Source organism: Mastigoproctus giganteus, chromosome 1 (assembly GCF_048544385.1).
Source record: "Mastigoproctus giganteus isolate SK-2022 chromosome 1, ASM4854438v1, whole genome shotgun sequence".
NCBI classification, from domain to species: domain Eukaryota; kingdom Metazoa; phylum Arthropoda; class Arachnida; order Uropygi; family Thelyphonidae; genus Mastigoproctus; species Mastigoproctus giganteus.
Window position 1 is genome coordinate 172269543 of NC_143575.1, and position 20077 is coordinate 172289619.

The 20077-nt window shown below is 37.8% G+C and overlaps 1 protein-coding gene across 1 annotated transcript in view; it reads left to right on the top strand.

Moving 5' to 3' along the window:
- LOC150091264 (TBC1 domain family member 2B-like) overlaps positions 1-20077 on the top strand; it is a 175453-nt gene that overhangs the window by 33343 nt on the left and 122033 nt on the right. The window contains exons 5-9 of the mRNA XM_090389863.1: positions 680-807; positions 3517-3654; positions 4452-4529; positions 7633-7864; positions 7955-7967. Of these exons, the coding sequence (XP_090245989.1) occupies positions 680-807; positions 3517-3654; positions 4452-4529; positions 7633-7864; positions 7955-7967 (589 nt within the window). The remainder of the gene's footprint in view (positions 1-679; positions 808-3516; positions 3655-4451; positions 4530-7632; positions 7865-7954; positions 7968-20077) is intronic.

Genomic DNA, 20077 nt, shown 5'->3' on the forward strand with positions numbered 1-20077 from the left:
ATGCACCAATATAAACAGAGAAAAATAGTATAATCTAAGTATTGGTACATACTTTTTTACTTTGAACTTTTAGCATCATCTCAGATTATGACAGAAGTTGAAGGGCAGTCTTGAAGAATATTGTAGCAAGTAAGATAAAGTGATAAGGCAAGATTATTAGAAACTGAAGAGAAGTAGATAGATATTTCTTTTATAAAAAAATTAATTTGAATAGAATAAATTTTTATAAGAGTATGACTGTGAATGTGCATCATTTGTCTTGATTTTGCTATTAACTGTTAAATCATTAACCACCTTTTGAGAGAGAAATTGTGGGAAGCTGATGTTTCTGCAGCCAAAGTATGTTGAAGCATGAGTAATTTGCAGAGATTGTCATCAAATGTTTAATATAACAGAGTGCTATCTTCATTGTCATGAATAAGGAAGGAGATGGCCTAGACAGGTTATATGCTGATCAATGGTTTGATGTTCATTAGCGGTATTAAGATGGGAAAACATGTTTTGTAGCCATGTAGGATGTCTTAAGCTTGGAACTGTTTAAGAAATCCTTGAAATGTTCCTGCCTCACCATTATGGTAGGAAGCTAATTGGAAATTATTTCTGTATTAAAATCTTTTATTAATTTAATTTTTTGCTTTTATTTTATCATATTACTTATATATACTTCTATAAATTTTAGATGCAAGGATCTGTAAACTCCCTTCAAGAGGACTTATCAACAGTTGAAGATGAACTGAAAGCTAGCCAAGAAGTTATTAAAACATTACATAAACAACTGGATATTGCTTACATGGAAAGAGATACATTGTGAGTGATTATACATGTTCACTTGTTTCATATCATATTTTGTAAACTGCCAGATAAACATGCATGTCTATAATCCTAAAAATTATTAAAAAGACATATTTTTTTTTTATCTTGAAAATGTATGTCCTTGAATTTAATATGGAATTCTGGAATTCCTAAAAGCATTTATTAACAGGAAACCCCAATAGTTCCGTTTGCAAGTGGAGGAATTCCTTAGGTCTCTTCAACTGGCGGCCGCAATTGGTCAGTCTCAGGCAGAGAGAGAAAGGTTTCTCCTTGTGAGTTATTCTGTTTTTTTCTGCTTGTACAACATGTAAATAAAATTTACTCATGAATACACACATTGTACAGACAAAAGACACTTGGCCTGTGTTAGGATTAGTCATCCATTCTTAATACAAAAAAATTTTGAGGGGGGAGGAAAGATTGAAGTGGGAGATGGCTACAAAAGGAAGCAGAATTTCTTCCCTGAGAAGTGGCAACTGAAGTTTAACATTGACAAATGCAAAGTACTGCATATGGATAGTAGTAACCGAAGAGAAACATACCAACTGTGTGACACTACACTCAGGGAAGTGGAAAGTGAAAAAGACCTGGGGGGGTAATTGTGCTGTCAAATATGAAGTTCGCTGAGCAGTGCAGATGGGCTGCCAGGGCAGATCATGGAGTCTTGTCAATGATATACAGGGTGTCTCAAAAATATTGGTACAAATGTTTAGGGGAGGTAGGTAACACCTAAAGGAATGTGAATCGCATAGGAACCCATAACCGGAAACATCACCATAAGTCGGTACACGGCGCTGTTCATCAGTTCGCGAGAGGGAAAATTTCTGGTTTACTCATTCAAGCAGTAGTTGCCGTACAAAGAACATGTATCGATATACGAACTGTGTGCTGGAAGACATACACCTAGTGTATGGATTAGCAGAGGGCCCACACGGTGTGCACCCCCATGCGGCACAACATAGCTTCGCATAAATGTGTGGCCAGGTATGAGCGTTGACTGCTTAGTCAGCCCATACCTGTTACCATCCCGCATGAACTCTGCTAAATATCGGATCTTTCTTGAACAAGTTCTACCAGGGTTACTTGACGATGTTCCAACAAATGTGAGACGCAACATTTGGTTTCAACATGACAGGGCGCCTGCCCATTATGGAAGGTGTGTTCGTGACCATTTGAACAGGCATTTTGGGTGTTGATGGATTGGCCGTGGTGGACCCGTTGCCTGGTCCCCGCGCTCACCTGATTTATCGAGCCTTGATTTCTTTCAGTGGGGGGGTCTCAAATCTATCGTGTATGAATCGCCTGTGGAGACGGAAATGGATCTCGTGGCGAGACTCGTCTGCGCTGCTGCTACTGTCAAAGAAACTCCAGTTGTGTTCGACCGTGTCCGCCAATCCATGCTGTGTCAGTGTCACACATGCATCGCATCTCATGGTGGAACCTTCGAGCATCTGTTGTAACATCATGAAATGCATCCATCTCATACTCCATTGTTAATATTGTGTCAAATAAATTTTGCCACTAATTACTGTCTTGTGTCATTTCTGTTTCTTGTGCCTCTGCTACTACTTTCCCGTGACGTTTCTGGTTATGGGTTCCTATGCAATTCACATTCCTTTAGATGTTACCTACCTCCCCTAAACGTTTGTACCAATATTTTTGAGACACTCTGGATAGGAATATTGCTAGCAGGGACAGGGAGGTGATTATCCCATTATACAAGGCAATGGTCATGCTGCACCTAGAATATTGTGTACAGGTCTGGAGGCCTCATTTTAGGAAGGATGTAGAGTTGCTAGAATGATTACAAAGAAGGGCAACAAGAGTGGTGAGGGGAACAAAGGGATGCTCTTACCAAAAAAAGGCTTAAGTTCTGCAAATTGCAGAGGGCCCACACGGTGTGCACCCCCATGCGGCACAACATCGCTTCACAGTAAATGTGTGGGCAGGTATGGTCTTCGCAATAAATGTGTGGGCAGCTAATAGCCCTTACCAAAAAAAGGCTTAAGTTCTGCAAATTGCAGCGTCTGGAGAGTAGGCATCTGCGAGGTGATCTGATTGAGGTGTATAAGGCCTTGAATGGGTTGAGCAAGCTGAATGCTGATGGGATTCTTCCTCTTGCTCAGACTAAGAACCCGAGGGGGCACAGTTTCAAATTGAGGAAAGGTAGTTGTAGAATAGAATTTGCCTTTAGCCAGCAGGTATGGTGCAAGAGGCTTTCATCTTTTGTTGTGGAACTAATATCCTAAACAAATTTAAGTTGAGCTGGACAGGCATTTGGAAAGAATGGAGGGGTGAAATGGGAAGGGTTTTTTTTTTTTTTTTGGCTGATGCTGCATAAGCTTTCTTTCTTGCATTGTATGCTTCTACTAATGCTAATGCTTAGAAATGGAAAGTTGATGCAGGCAAGTGACATTATAGATGGAAACAGTGTTGCTTGGAATTTTTTAGCTTTTGTTTCCTTTCAGTGATATCATTAATTAAACAATGGAAATTTTGTAATAATTATAAGCAGATTATTATTCTTGATTCCTTATATACAAATATACTTTTTATGACTATTTCTTTTGTGGAACTATTTACTAGTTCAACACCACAGAGCTTTGAAGAAATAACCCCCCCCCCCACTCCAAAGCTTCTATAATGTTGAACTAGGCATAGTATGGTAATGGATTTTTTTTTTTTTTTCTTTTTTCTTTGAAGAATAAAAGTATGCCAGAAAAAGAAAGCTGATACAATACAATTAGACCTTCTTAATGAAAAGAGCCAACAGCTTGTTGTATTGACTCATGACAACAGGGAGCAACAAAAAGAAATAGAATTATTAAAGAAAAAAATACAGTAAGTAATAAATATTTCCTCTGATTATCAGTCAATATTTTCTTTTTCTTAGTTGTTTGTTAGTTCTTGTATTTATTCATAACCATCTGTTGATCAAAAAATATATATATATTATTGAAATAGACCATAGTGTTATAGTTTTCCTACTATGTACATAAGCTTATTTTTGAATTTAGCTAAATATTTAATAAGTTACAACTTATGATCCATAAAGCCTTTGTTATCAGTGACTTAGCATGAATGTCATATTTGGTAACTTGTAGTGTACATTGTGGTAGTAATTGTAGTACTTTAAATTGTAGCAGCTGTGTAGTTCAAAGTTCCTAATCAGGTAGATTGGCATATTTTTGTATTTAGCTAAAAAATTATCAGTGGAATTATTTAGAAACATAATAGTGTATTATATACTGTATAACAAAATCTGGGTATCACATAGCATTGTTAAACTCGTAGTTCATGTGGTAATATTAAAATAATTTAGACTAGAATCATGTGTCAGACAAGGGCATTAGAGAAAAATTCTTAAAATATCAAGAACACTTTGGCTTGGGGAGCCAAAGGGGATGTCTTTATGTATGTGCTTTTGTTGCATAGAATACGAGGAGCTTAAGCTCTAGTTCAGCATTTTGATCTTCTTATACGAGAGCTTGAAGAATAGGGTTGATACCTTTTGAAAATATTAAACAGAGATACACATTAACACAGGACATGAGATCATCCATGGCAGAGTGTACTGATCCTACACATGGTAGTTGTTGGTGATTCAAAAGCATATTTCTCATTTCCTTTTCATTCAGCTGTCAAGGAAATGGGAAATATGAGGATTTGAAACGAGAAATGTGCTTTGCAAAATGGATAGGTGGAATAGGATCAGGGTATGTCTACCTGGAATAAAAGTTGATGACATCGAGCAGCCAATCACCTTTTGAGGGCATTAAAGGTGATATTGCCATACATGTTGATCCTAATGATATTAAGAATAGGGCATCTGATGATTTACTCAACAAGTACAGGCAATCTCTTGAGAAGAAGAAGAAGTCATGAGTTGGAATTGACATTGAAAGTGTCTACAGTTCTACCCAGACATAATAGGAGAGAGTACATGATAAGAGCCTTGTCAGTCAATTCAGCCTTGGAGAGTCTCTGCAATGGTCAGGGTAGAATTTTCAGCGTGGTCTATACTTGTTCATATGAGAAACCATTTTTACAGGGATGAAATTCACTTAAATAGAAGAGGTGCAAGAATATTTTCTGATGCTATGGAGGCAGTGGTGGGTGTATCCCTCAAGCTAGCAGTTTTTTGCTAGCTTGAGGGATACACAGACTAATAGATTAACGGCAGCTACAGGCACAGGTGTAAGTAATTCTTGTACTGTTTGTATTGGGACATGCAGCATCCTGGAAAGCAGGGTGTCAGGATTGCAAGGGTCCCCATGGAACAGTCAAATACATGAGCTGTGTTAAGGTTAGTCTTCTTTAAGAAGCACATAGAACTAAAACAGTGGATGCAATTGATGTGGATGACCAGTACAATGTTGAGTCTGTTTGATGTACGTATACTTGTGTGTATACTAATGCAAGGAATATAGTAAGCAAATTTGATGAATTTGAAGTACTGGTTGTCATCAAATGCAGACATTGTAGGAATATTGGGGACAATACCACTCAGGCATAAAGGATGCAGAAATGAGTACAGTGTATACAGAAAGGACAAAAAAACTGCCATAGTAGGGCTGCCCTAAAACCTTTTTATTTATTGTTGAAGTGATGCTTCCCTAATGGGTGTGAAGGGACTCTCCTTAGGTGGAGGAATCATGCATTTACACTTCTACAGGTAGGTGTCACTTAATTTTGTTTCTTTGTTTATGATTTTATTTTAATTTATCTGTTTGTGCAGGTGATCATAAATGATTCTCTGTCTTCTAACTTCTTAACTAATGCTGGTTTCCCCCACTTTGAAATTTTGTCTCTCACTCTTTTCCTCTTGTATATTTAATAACCTTCTCTGACTGTAAATCCATAGTTTTGCTGATTGTAGCACACTACTTTCCACCTTCTAGTTTGAGAAGCTTGTCCAGCGCATACAGCTTCAACTTCTCGAATATCCACCATCAGCTTTAGGAGTGAAGTTAATTTAGTTAACTTCAGTCCTTCTGAAACTCAGTCCTTCCTTTTATTTCTTGCAAAAAAAGAGTCTGCTGCTCTTTTGCTCATCTTTGATGACACTCAGATTTTTAAACAAGATCACATCTCATTCATTTGGCATAAGCACATTGTAATTATTGTTTCTACAGAATGTGAAAAATTTGGATTTCTTTTTCACAGCATTACTTTGCTTCTAAACTGCTACTATTTATAAATTCCAAATCTGTCATACCATGGAATGCTTCCATATCTGGAATGGTGCTCTCAAACTCCATGACTCTGTTCAAAAGTAGCAATTTGGTTAATTAATGATCCATCTCACAAAGTCTCTCCACTGTGTCTCATAGATGCTTAGCTGTTTCTGCTGCTTGCCTGTTTTACCTGTGCTTCAACCAGTTAGCATCCATTCACTGTCCATCTCCATACTCACAGAACTAATTTTTCTCATATATCTCATCCCTCATATCTCATCTACTTCTGTTCTCCAGAGCAACCTTACTTCCTGTATTTCCTGAAAATTACAATCTACAGAAATTTAAGTTTAATGTCAACAAGGATACATTGTCTTCTCTCAACCTTTAACCCATACATAGTACTAAGCACTATAGATTCTAAATACCTTTTGTGTGTGTGGTTCATAAAAAATAAATTAATTAAAAAATTTCCAATGCTGATTCTAACTCATTCAGAAAGATCTCTGCAAAATAAAACAAGGTAAGTCTTTGTGCACTTTTAAAAATTAACTTTTGACCTATAAGTGATAAAATAAAACTTTAAACAGTGTTTTAAAGCTTAAACATGCAAAATTTTATTTGTATCTGTTTTATAAAAAGTTTGTTGTTTGTTTGTATTGTATTTTATTGATTGTATACTGATTTTTTCTGAACTGTGTAACCTTGCTAAATTGTACTGAACTGTATAACTGTGGTAAATTGTTTGGGGAACTACTTTGAAAGATCACTGGAACTTAGGGAAATATTATATTTTAACATTTAATTTGATAGAAATTTTCCTCACTCCATTCAGCTGTGTTTTCAGATCTCCTTTTCTCTCAAAGATGGTAAGGTACACTCTACCATTGTCAGGCTCAAGCAGAATATTGGTGTTGTATTAGTATACATATTGTTTTTTATATTAACATAGTTTTTGTTTTATTGTATGTTTATTCAGTGCTTACATGATCATCAAATATCACAAACCAAAAATGAAGAAATTTAGATCATGATCAGTTTCTAGCTTAAGATTAATGCAATGTTTTGTCCCCCACCTTAAAATTTTAAAGATTCCTTTTTTTTTTTTTTTTTCATATTCAATTCAAAAATATTTTTCATATTTTTTTCATATTGAGAGTTAATATCATTTATTTATTTGCTACATTTACATTTTTTTAATTTTTTTATTTTTGAGAGACTATGTTGTCAAATTCAAGAATTGCAATAAACAGTTGAATAATTTATAAAATAATGTAATAAATTAAAGCCATTCTTAAATTTAAAGCAATATTTTATATCAAAATGTAAGTTGACAAACGGTTAAAGAATTATAATAGTCATGGATAAGTTAAAGAATCCCCTAATCTGTTGGATATCTTTCAGTGTAAATTATATTGCATCCATATAAAACATTAACAATTTCATTCCTTCAAAAACAAACTGTGTTGTTATTACCCAATTATTTTAATTAGTTTATGATATGACTCTATATCATAAACTAATCTATATATCATATAATCTATATATATGGATTGAAGTACATTTTAAATGCTTATTTCCTAAATTTATATGTCTGTCTTTGTGATAATATCCAAACAAGATATCCAAAAATATGTTTTAGATCACTGGAGATGAACATAGAAGATTTAACAGAGAAGAAGGAAGTCTACGAAGAACTTGTTCGAGAAAAAGATAAAGCAGTAGTAAATCTCACAAATGAACTATTTGATTTAGAGACATCAAGAAGGCAACAAGAATGGATTCAAAACAGAAATGGCTCAATATCAAATAATGACTCCTTTGAGAAGGCTTTTGACAGCATTATTGATACACAAGATGCAGAAGCTCTCAAGGTACATTAGGCATTTAAATTTTAAGATTTTAATAACATCACAAAGGGATTTTTCATATGAGTTTAAGAAATGCTGAACTTATATTTACAGTTTGGAAACCAAAGTCTGTAACCAAATATCTCCAGAAATTTTATGGTTTTAGGTATTTTTCTTGATTGTATCTTTTGTATTAATTCTCATGGGGGAGAGGTTTCGGGACTATCTCTATAATTTATAAAAGATCAAAAAAGCCAATCACAAAGTTCTAGTGCATAATTTGTTTATTAAGGAACTTGTTCTCTAGCTGGAATATCAAGTGATTACAAGGTTTAACTTAACAGAGTGTTTTTGTGTTGTTGTTTTTATTAGCTAAATCTTGACTAGTATTCAGGGATAATAAAGGATAAGTTAACAATAATAAAATCTGTTTGCATATAGTGACTGTACACAGCAAGGATTCCAAATTATTGTGACATTTTTATGATTTCTTACACTTTTAGCACATTGTTTGATCTCTCAACTAATCATAGTTCCGTTAAAGTGGAATGAAATTGATTTAATTCCACTTTAACTTTTGTAGTAGTAATAATTTGTAATAATTCACTTTAACTTTTTTAGTGGGTGCACGGCACCTCTGTAGCCAGGTGGGCAGGAGCAGTGCATAGCGCACGCTTCTTGATTAGACCGGGGTTCGAGCCCATGACCACCGAATACGGAGGATGCAGAAAGGTCAGGGAATGACTGCCGCATATCCCCGGAGCAATATGGCCTTAGTTGCTATTGCTCCTAAAAACCAAATAACAAAGTGGGTGCACAATGACCATTACACTGTGGGATACATTGTCCCTCAAGTGCTATGTTTTTAAAACTTTTTATTGAAAAGAAATAATTCAAAATTGTTCATATTTTATGCTACATTTTCAATGGAAAATGTAGCATCAAAATATGTGGGTGGAATTCTTAAAATTCCACCCACGCCAAAAATTTTAGAAATCTTTCAGAGAGAATCATCCACTTTTTTTTAATTTTGTCTGATGGCCCACCATAGGGAAGAGTTATCATAAATATAGTGAGATTGTTTGCATTATTATCTAACATCATTATTTAGACAGTTTTTTTTTCTTTTTTTTTTTTTCCCAGTTCTGATTGATATATGACCTGAAATTGCTTAATATTATTATCTTCTCTTGTTTTTAGTTCCCTTCCCTCCTCTTCTCTTGATAATGATGGATATATCAAATTTCAGAAGAATTTCTATATATATCCAGCATGTTAAACTTATGTAATGTGGGCAGGTCACAAAAAAAAGCTGTATCAGATAAAGCCTGTAATCCAACATTGGCAGTCTAGTCTGCGCAGGAACCGCAGAGAGGAAGTTGTTTTAGCTCGCCTCCGCATAGGACATAGTCATCTTACACATGCATTTCTGCTGTGGGCAGATGACTGTCCTATGTGTGAGAACTGTGACACCTTCTTAACTATTCGTCATATTTTAACTGGGTGTCCACATTTTAGACACGAATGTGATGTATATTTTACCGCTTTTAGTCATCTGGCTGAGCCTTATACACTCAGCCAGATATTGTCTGACAATGGCCATGTGTCTGCTGTTTTTAGCTTCCTAAAATCAGTAAACCTTTTTGCTCGCATTTAAAATATCTACCTTGTTATTGTTACTTGTTCATTGATATTTGCCTTTTACAGTTTTTACTTGTTTTTATATTTTGACTTAGTGACCTAATTCATTAGGCCACTTAAAGTTTTACTTTTTATGACCAAGTTTTGGTGCTGTTGTTGTTGTTGTTGTTATTTGGTTTTCAGGAGCATTGGTAACTAAGACCATATTGCTCCATGATATGCGGTGGTTATTCCTGACCTTTCCACATCCTCCGTATTTGGTGGTGACGGGCTCGAATCCCGGTCTAATCAAGAAGCGTGTGCTACGCACTGCTGCTCCTTCCCACCTGGCTACGGAGGCACCCAAGTTTTGGTGCATTATAGCCTTAGTTTCTAATGCGCCAATAAAACCCAACCAAACAAACAAACGATTATGTAACGTTCACTTAAATTGTAAGCAAACAATAAGATTTACTCACTTGTAAATTGCTGTTTGCTTTGATCAACAACGTTTATGCAAATAACATTCTTATAGCATCTTTGTTCTGCTGTAACACAACTGTAAATCAATATTTGTGGTTAAAAAAAATGTTATGAATCTAGCCACTTAATAGGCAGCATTGGTTACTTCCTAAGCACTGGCTAGCTTACGAGATTGTCATTTATGTATGTATATGTCTGCCTGTCTTTCTCCATCCTAGTGCCAAGCGATTTTGTGATCAAGTGTCTTTGCCAGTAAATTTGCACTCTCTCTCTCTCTCTCTCTCTCTCTCCCTCCCCCCCTCCCTCCCCCCCTTGAAGAAATAAAATCGTCTCTTTGTTTTCAGTATTACACTAACACTCAATTAAATAATCCTCAGTAAAGAAACCACTTTACATCAGAAGGAAATGTAACCTTCCTCCCCCCTTTATTTATATATTATTACTAACCTAAATTCCACTTGGTCACAAAGGTGGCACTGTTCCTGCCTCCACGTTGGGGGAGCCAGTAACCTGGAGGAGAAAAGGTCTCCCTTCCAGGGAAAAATGGAGCAAACTGTTCTGAAAACCCAGAAAACCACTGGGTGCACAGATGAAACCCTGATAAGGCAACAACAAGAGGAGTCCGGTTCTGTCACAGCAAAACATCAAAAGACTGACATAGACAGAATTTGAACTCCAACTTTCCTAATCATTCATTCAACTCAAAGACAACCAATTGGAAATCTCTCCATTGAGCAAGAGACTTACTCTTTGAAGTTGTAACTGCCCGACAGTCTGAACAACTACAAAAACTAAAAATTTTTGGGGGACTACCATTTCACCACACATCTCTCTGAACACATCAAGAGGTGTCATCACTGAATGGAATTTCATTAATCTGTCAGATGAAGAACTAAAACGAGTACTACGAGATAAAAGAGTCATCAGTGTAAGGTGAATTCTGACAAAGAAGGATGATATACTAGTTCCTGCTCGGAATATAATCCTCACATTTGACAATGATCAAAGTAGGTTAACTTAACTGCCAAGTTAAACTCTATATCACAAACCTGTTATGCTACTACAAGTGCCAGAAGTTAGGGCACTCATAGACAATCTGCATTGGAACAGCTGCCTTGCCACATGTGGATCCACTGCACACATCAGTACTGCCTGCAGAGCCACAACACCAAACTGTCTTAACTGTAAAGAAGCACATCTAGCATATTCCAAGGAGTGTCTCCTTTGGAAACATGAAAAAAGATACAGCAGTACAAAACTGAACATAATGTAACCTACCAAGAGGCCAAAAAATCCTTACTAGTCCCAAATACTGACAAGCCAACTTATGCCCAAATAACCACAAAACACATATTAGTTGCCACCCAAACAGAAGTAACTATACCACCAAGCAAAACACTAGCTGAATGAGCAAGGTCAGTATTGTCTCCAGTACCAACACACCAAACGACAAGCAAACAAAGCAAAGCAATAAAAACGCCGACTATGTTACAACTAGATGCCGTCCTCAGCAGAATACTATACTATAGTATCTGCCACTCCTGACTCAAAACAAAACAGACTACATGGACTCAGAAGATAATTTACACCAAGATGAACAGGTTTTAGAACCGTTCACCAACAAGAAGATGGATACAGGGAAACCTTATTTCCCAAAGAAGGGGAAAGGTAAACTTGAGTGGAACCTTCAGTTCCTCATGGAAACAAATTGTGGGCTCCACTAAACCCAAATAATGCTTACCCTTTTACAGTGAACATTGAGGGTATCATAGTAATTTGACTGACATCCCAGATCTTTCACAATATGACTCTATCTGCCTCCAGGAAACCAATCTAACACCAAATTTAACTGTATCCCTTCGGAAATATATAATACATCAGCAAGATCATATTGCACACAATTCAAAAAATCTTGTACATAGAGGGGTAGCGCTGATAAACATTTCTTAGTTATTCTCAAAACCAATCCCACTAAAAACAAACCTTGAGGCAGTTGCTGCACGAGTCATTGTTAACTTCGATTTAACTATAGTCTCATTTTACTTGCCACCTAACCAAAATATAAGCTATGCCAACTTAGAAGAATTAGTGATACAACTTCCTAAACCCTACTGCACCTAGTAGACCTCAACAGTCACCATCCGTTATAGAAAAATCGTAACCTGGACAAGCATGGACAAACTATAAAAAAATTACTTGATCAACTCGACCTGATAACTCTCAATAATGGAACGCACACTTATACTCACTTCCTACAGGATCTTCTTCGGCTGTTGATATCTCTCTATTCTCAGCAACCATATATCTTCTTTTTGGATGGACTATTCACAGCAATCCACTGAGCAGTGATCATTATCCTGTGATATGCTGCATTGATACAAGCATTCCCCACCTTTCTTACCGAATTGCCAAATGGAACTTTTCCTATGCTGAATGAGATGTATACAAGCAGCTAGCAATACTAGAAGAAAATCAGGTCCAACAAGCACCCATAAACCTGACAGTAGAATATATGTATCTATCCAAATATTGCAGGCAGTGGACAAAGCATTTCCAAAACAATCCACAAAAATATCAGACCACTGAAAAGTGTGATGGAGTGATGAATGCAGTGCAACTGAAAAACAGAAATATTCAGGATGTACCCAATAACAGCAAACCTCACCTGTTTTAAACAGGCAAAACAAGGGCAAAATGTGTTAGACAGATAGCAAAAGGAAGCATGAGGCTTTTCGCTTCCACAATTACAAGAACAACAAAAAACCCAAAGTGTTTTGCATACATTCACGTGCCTCCATAGCCAGGTGGGCAGGCGCAGCACACGCTTCTTGATCAGACCGGGGTTCCAGCCCGTGACCACCAAATATGGAGGATGCGTAAAGGTAAGGGAATGACCACCGCATATCCCCTGAGCAATATAGCTTTAGTTGCTAATGCTCTTAAAAACCAAATAACAAACAACAATAACAACAAGCATACATTCACTGTATTTTGTATGCAAAACACTCGTGCATCAACTGTCAATGGCTATGATATTACAAAACCAGAGGAGATTGCAAACAGTCTGGGTAGATCATTCATGGAAATCTCAGCTACAACATCATACTCACCACATTTTCAGGCACACAAAGCACAAGCTGAAAAACACTTAATCAATTTTGAATCAGCATCTAGTGCTGCATACAATCTCCCCTTCACAATGTCAGAGTTGCACCGTGCTCTAACCTCCACTAAACTCAATGCAGAAGGGCCAGTGGAATACATTACAACATGATAGCAAAACTTACTGAACCAACCCTCAAGACACTGTTACCCCTCTACAACAGAATATTCAAAGGAAACACTTTCCCCAACAAATGGCACCATGCTTATGTTTTGACATTTCCAAAACCAGGAAAAGATCCTACAAATCTGCAGCATTATCAACCTATTGCACTCACCAGCTGTATGAGCAAGGTCATGGAAAAAATTATCAATGCTCGATTATCCTGGGTTCCTGCTTGAAATGACCTAAATCCAATGCAATGTGGCTTTCGTGAAGGTAGATCCACACTCAACCTTTTTGATTAAGACAGAAATAAACATCTGTGACACCTTCGTATGGAAAGAACACCTTGCCGTGGCCCTCTTTGACATTGATAAAGCCTTTGACACTGCTTGGTGATATGATATGATGTGAAACCTATATGATCTGGGATTATGCAGACACCAACCAGAGTTTATCAGAAACTTCCTACACCACTTCTCATTTCAAGTTAGAGTTAACAACAGGACTGTAGTGGAGGGTGTATGCGAGTATATGCTGTATACCTTCTGTATTTTTTTAGGTGAATAGAGTATACCTTCTGGTTTGTAAAAGATTTAAAAATCAAATATTAAAATATTTACTGAAAATTAAAAAAATAATTTATTAGAATTTGATTCTTAGGCAATACTTATAGTTTTATTATTTTTAATATATATGCCATATATGACTCAAATTGATAGCATAGCCTAATTTACGGTACTCACCTTGTTATAATCTGCAGTTGATGCTTAAGGTAGGATGAATAATAGTTTGAATTTTAAAAATTGGGATTAATATGAATATGTTTGAATTTTGAAAACGGAGTTAAATTATGCTCAAGGAAATAGGAGTGCACGTCTTCATCCTTGGTTGTCATAAATTGAAGGTAGAAAATGATTGAAGCTGTAAAAGTTAAACTGAGAGGCCAGTAGCCGTAACGAGCTGGCTTTCGTTATTAACATCTTCAGTTGGTGATAGTGGAAAGAGAGTGAACGCGTGTATTTAAAGGACTCTATGTTCGCATGATGCTGTTTGATACATGTGGTAATCTCAAGTGGACGAGATTCCAAGCTGGAGAGAGGTTATAGGGTAATTTGACATTTAATATGTTAAATTTAGAATAATGGCAAAACCATTCTATGATAAGGACTTCGTACTGGAAAATTTTAAAACTAGATTTCAATTTTAAGATAGGGATGGGTGAATCAACTAAAGGGATGTGGTTGTGGGACTGTACATGTAGTGTACTTTCTGTGTTTGATTGTCCTGTTCTGAAGCTATTGTAATGGTAATATGCGTGTGTATTTGATGTTTTTGTGGAGCCGTATTTAGAGGTGGTGCTACCAATGTAACATGCATTACAGTTTTGTTGGCATTTAATTAGATAAACAATATTGTTCATATCACTGATTTGATATTTATATGTATCTTTATATGAATTAAACATTGATCCTAGTTTATTATATGCTGAAAATGTGAGATTGATGTCTGTACCAGTAAACAATCGACGGAATCGCTCAGCAAGATTACTGTGGTAAGGAATGACAATACGTGTGTTGTTGCATGTAATGTGTTTGGATGGTTTCTTGATATTATTTTGGGCAGTGGTGATGATTTGTTGGATTAACTGAGAAGGATATTTTCTGGATATGAATTTTTCTGTAAGATATTGGAGTTCATTAGATAGGTCTTCATGTGTAGAACTGTATTTGAAGGCATTATGAATCTGGTTGTAGAGGACAGTTTTTTTTGTACTAAGAGGATGGTGCGACTCAAAATGTATTTTCCAGTGTGGGTATTTTTTCTGTAAATTCTAGTTCCAAGTTTGATATCCATCTTACCATATATAAGATAGACACCAAACTTGGAACTAGAATTTGCAGAAAAAATAATTTACAAACACGAATTATGGCTTCCTGAAGTTCACGAAGGGTCTTTGGTTTATTTCTGTCAACTGCAGATTCCACATGATGCCAACAGTTTGCTATAGGATTCAGGTGTGGGCTGTTTCCTGGCCAGCTAACAGTTGTAATGGACCATTCTTCCAACCATTTTTTCGCCTGTAACAAATGTGAACACATTACTGTCGAACCTCCAATGCAGAAATGAAGCTAAAGTAACTATAGAAGTGCATACTTACCCTTTTTGCTCGATGACAAGGAGCAGAGTCGTTCTGAAAGCTCTAGTTACTTGGCAGGTTGAAGGGTCTTGAATGGTTGGCAGCAATTTATCTTCCAATATAGCCAGGTATCCATTGGTATTTATGGAACTGTAGGTGACCACATTTACAGAACCACAGGTGACCTGCTCTGCGATACGAATGCACCCCTATATCATTTGGCTGGTAAGGAATTTCACTGTGGACACCATACAGTCTGGATGGTATTCTTCACCACGTCTACGGCGAATCGTTTGTCTCCCATCAGAGCCATGTAGGTTGAATTTCTTCTCATCCGAAAAAATAGCTGACTTCCACTGCTCGGGGGTCCATTTGACATATTCCTTACACCAAATTAATCGGGCCATTTTCATTTTTTGTGTGATGAGGGGCTTCTTAGGACAACGAGCTGCTACAAGTCCATTGTTGAAGAGGCATCTTCTGACTATTACTGCACTTGCTACCACTCTTCTGTGTTCTTCCCATTCTCTTTTCAGCTCAGATGAAGAAGCTTTATGGTTTTAAAGGCATAATATGCTTCAAAATGCGGTCCTGTTTTGGCATAGAGACTTATTTGCATCCGGTTCCTTTTTTCCTGTCAGCAGAACCAGTACTCTTGAGTTTGGATAGAAATCTACTCACTGTCGACTGATTACAAGACATTCTATAAGCAATATGACGGGAAGAACATCCTTCCTCACCTAAATAAACAATAGCACTCTTTCTTCATGGCATCAACTGCATGTAACTTGCCATCCTGACACAAGCAAGGAATGACTACAACTCCTGCAGAGCGTGCTTATATAGCTGAAAGTAACAGCTGATGCAATATTACATCATCACCTACATGTGTCAATCTTATCTCATGCAATCTGTAAGAAATATTGCCATATACTTACATTATTCAGATGACAATTTTAATTTTAAGGGAGTGATGCACTTTCTTTGAACACCAGTGTAAGTGCTCACTTATTAAGCTGAAGTTTTATCATACATCTGCTCTTTTAGTTTGTAGACTCACTTTGAGCACTTATATTATACAAATACACAGTAATAATTATATATATATATATATATATATATATATATATATATGGTGCATAATAGCCTTAGATGCTAATGCACCAATAAAATCATAATCTAATCTAATCATATATATATATATATATATATATATATACACACAGGGTGATTCACTACCAGTGCGACAAACTTGCAGGAAGTGTAGGGGGCACAAAGACGAATCGGAATCACATAGCATTGCAGGGTCCGAAATGCCTTCGTCGTGCGGTAGAGGATGTTGAACGGGAGTTCGCGGTGAACAGCGATCCCGCTGGAAGTCAGCATTTGCGAACCGGTTCCCGAGGCAGTAGGATGGACGAATATTCAAACATTGAACTGGCCGACATGTACCTCGCATATGGAGCTGCAGATTGTAACGGGCGCGCCGCTCTGCGCTTGTACCAGGAACGTTTCCCGCACAGGCCTGCTCCTCGTCATACGATTTTCGCACATGTACACAGAAGGTTACGTGAGACTGATTGTTTCACGAGAGGTACCATGAATCGAGAGTGAACGACAAGGACCCCAGACAATGAGGAGAATGTCCTACGTCTTGCAGAAGCACTCGGAGTATGAGTACTCGAGCGATAGGCCAACGATTGGGTATTTCCCAATCCACTGTATGGAGGATACTGTCAACAAACCAAATTAGTTCACACCATCTGTAACGTGTCCAATCATTGGAGCCTGCGGATTATCCACTCCGGAGGACTCTTGCTACTTGGTTTCTTTAACAGAAACGGTTCGCAAATGCCGACTTCCAGCGGGATCGCTGTTCACGCGACCTCCCGTTCAACATCCTCTACCGCATGACAAAGGCATTTCGGACCCTGCAATGCTATGTGATTCCGATTCGTCTTTGTGCCCCCTACACCTCCTGCAAGTTTGTCGCACTGGTATTGAATCACCCTGTATAGGTATACACCATATATTCCCTGCATATGTAACATTCACAGAGTATACCTTCTGCTAGTTTTACTACTGCAGCACTGGTTCACAACCACTAATCTTTAAAGTTCATCTAGGAAGAAGGGGCCCCACAAAGATCAGTACTAAGTACCACCCTCTTTAATATAATAATGAATTCAATAACACAGGACCTACCACAAACACTATCCACTACCCTGTATGACAGTGACTTCAGTATTGCCTGCCATTCACCTAATATAGAATAGTAGAAAGACAGTTGCAAGGTGCCATCAACAAAATTGCTAAATGGTCCGAAAACAATGGATTTTGCCTCTCGCACTAAAAAATGACTGGGATACACTTTTGTAGGAAGCGTAACCTACATCCACACTGAACTTTGACTAGAAAATCAAATCGTATCAATGATCTCTAGTGTCCAGTTTCTTGGTGTGATATATGACCAAAAACTCACCTTCCTTGAATATATAAAAATACTCCAAAAAATACTTATGGCGCCTCCGTAGCCAGGTGGGCAGGAGCAGCAGTGCATAGCACACGCTTCTTGATTAGACCTGGGTTCGAGCCCGTGATCACCAAATATGGAGGATGCAGAAAGGTCAGGGAATGACCACCGCACATCCCCGGAGCAATATGGCCTTAGTTGCTAATGCTCCTAAAAACTAAATAAACAAACAAACTTGTCTTACAAAGCTAACATCTTAAGAGTTCTGTCAGGCACAACTTGGGGAGTTGACCATTACACACAATTACATTTGTATCATGCATTAATATGGTCATGTCTAGACTACAGTTCTATAATCTTTAACTCTGCTAGACCAAACATTTTATGTTGGCTTGATCCTGTAGACTACAGTTGTTGTTGTTATTTAGTTTTTAGGAGCATTAGCAACTAAGGCCATATTGCTCCGGGGATATGCGGTGGTCATTCCCCGACCTTTCCACATCCTCCGTATTTGGTAGTCATGGGCTCGAACACCGGTCTAATCAAGAAGTGTGTGCTACGCACTGCTGCTCCTGCCCACTTGGCTACGGAGGAGCCGGTAGACTACAGTGCTCTTCATCTTGCACTGGGGGCATATCATACATCATCGGTTCAGAGCCTGTACCCTGAAGCACATGAAATCTCCTTGCAGCTATGCAGACAAATGCTTTTACTAAACTATGCAGCAAAACTGAAAGGGCATCCAGACCACCTCACTTTGAGTGGACTTTTATCTCCTAAATGGGAAAGCTCTTTACAGAGCTTATCCATGTATAAACCCACAAACGAGGACGCATCTTTGCTCACTGCAGGCTCTTACAAATTGGCGCCTCCGTAGCCAGGTGGGAAGGAGCAGCACTAGTGCGTAGCACATGCTTCTTGATTAGACCGGGGTTTGAGCCCGTCACCACCAAATACGGAAGATGCGGAAGGTCAGGGAGTGACCACCGCATATCATGGAGCAATATAGCCTTAGTTGCTAATGCTTCTAAAAACCAAATAACAACATAACAAATAACAGCCTTACAAATTGACCTTAGTAAGATACAGCCTACTGCCTTTCATACAATCCCACCTTGGACGTATCATATACCACTGTGTGACCTTTCATTCATAGCCTGGGAAAAACACACCTTGCCTCAACAGAACATACTGCAAATACATGATGCGCTTGAGAACCCAGCACAGCTAGTACACACCAATCTACACAGATGGTTCTAAAACCGACAGGCATGTTGGTACAGCAGCATTATTCCCAAATATTACCATATCAAAGAAACTCCCTGCTGAATATAGCAGCTATACTGCAAAACTCTGTGCTGTCCACATAGCTTAAATTACATACTCTCAACAACCATATTGCACAGTGTTATATTATTATTATTAGCTATATGGTGCAAGGAAGCCTGAGGCTTATGCTGCACCAGCCAAAAAAAAAATTCCCGAGTTACCCTGAGAGAGAGAGAGAGAGAGAGAGAGAGAGAGAGAGACAGACAAAAGTAGAAGGGAATCACCAAGAAAGAGAAGAATGATGTTATCCAGCTCAGGACCCTGTGTGTGCCAATATTCGGACTCCATTAGTGCTATCCAAACTATACAACAGAACACGAAGAGTGATAACTCCTTACTTAGACAGATCTGGAATACTCTAAGTTAAACCATAAGAAACAAACCAACCAGGCTAGCCGTGTGGGTAAAGTGCCTGCCTGGCAACCCAAAGGTCACGGGTTCGAATCCCGCATCGGGCTTGGATCAAAGTACTGCAAAAACCTTGGGAGGTGCATTATGGCCACGGAAGCCGATGCGCCAACAACTACCAAAAAAAAAAATAAGAAACAAAAAGTTCTCTTTTGTTGGAACCCTGGTCATGCTGGAAACAAACATGCCGACCTAGCTACCAAAACTGCTGCTTATCTTATAGACCAATCCTTTACTACACCTGCATTTGACTACAATACATTATAAATAAATAGTGTCTTGAACAATGGCAACACATCTGGCAGAGTTAAGTCAATAACAAGCTACTTAGTATAAAAAAAAATCTCAAAACTTGGAAATACAAGTACAGTATACATGAGAACCAACATATAGAAGTAATATTAGCCCAGTTACAAATAGGCCACAGAAATCTGACACATCTTTATCTGCTTGTGGCCACTGACCCACCACAGTGCACAAACTGCAACAGCCATCTAACAGTCCAACATATACTAGTTG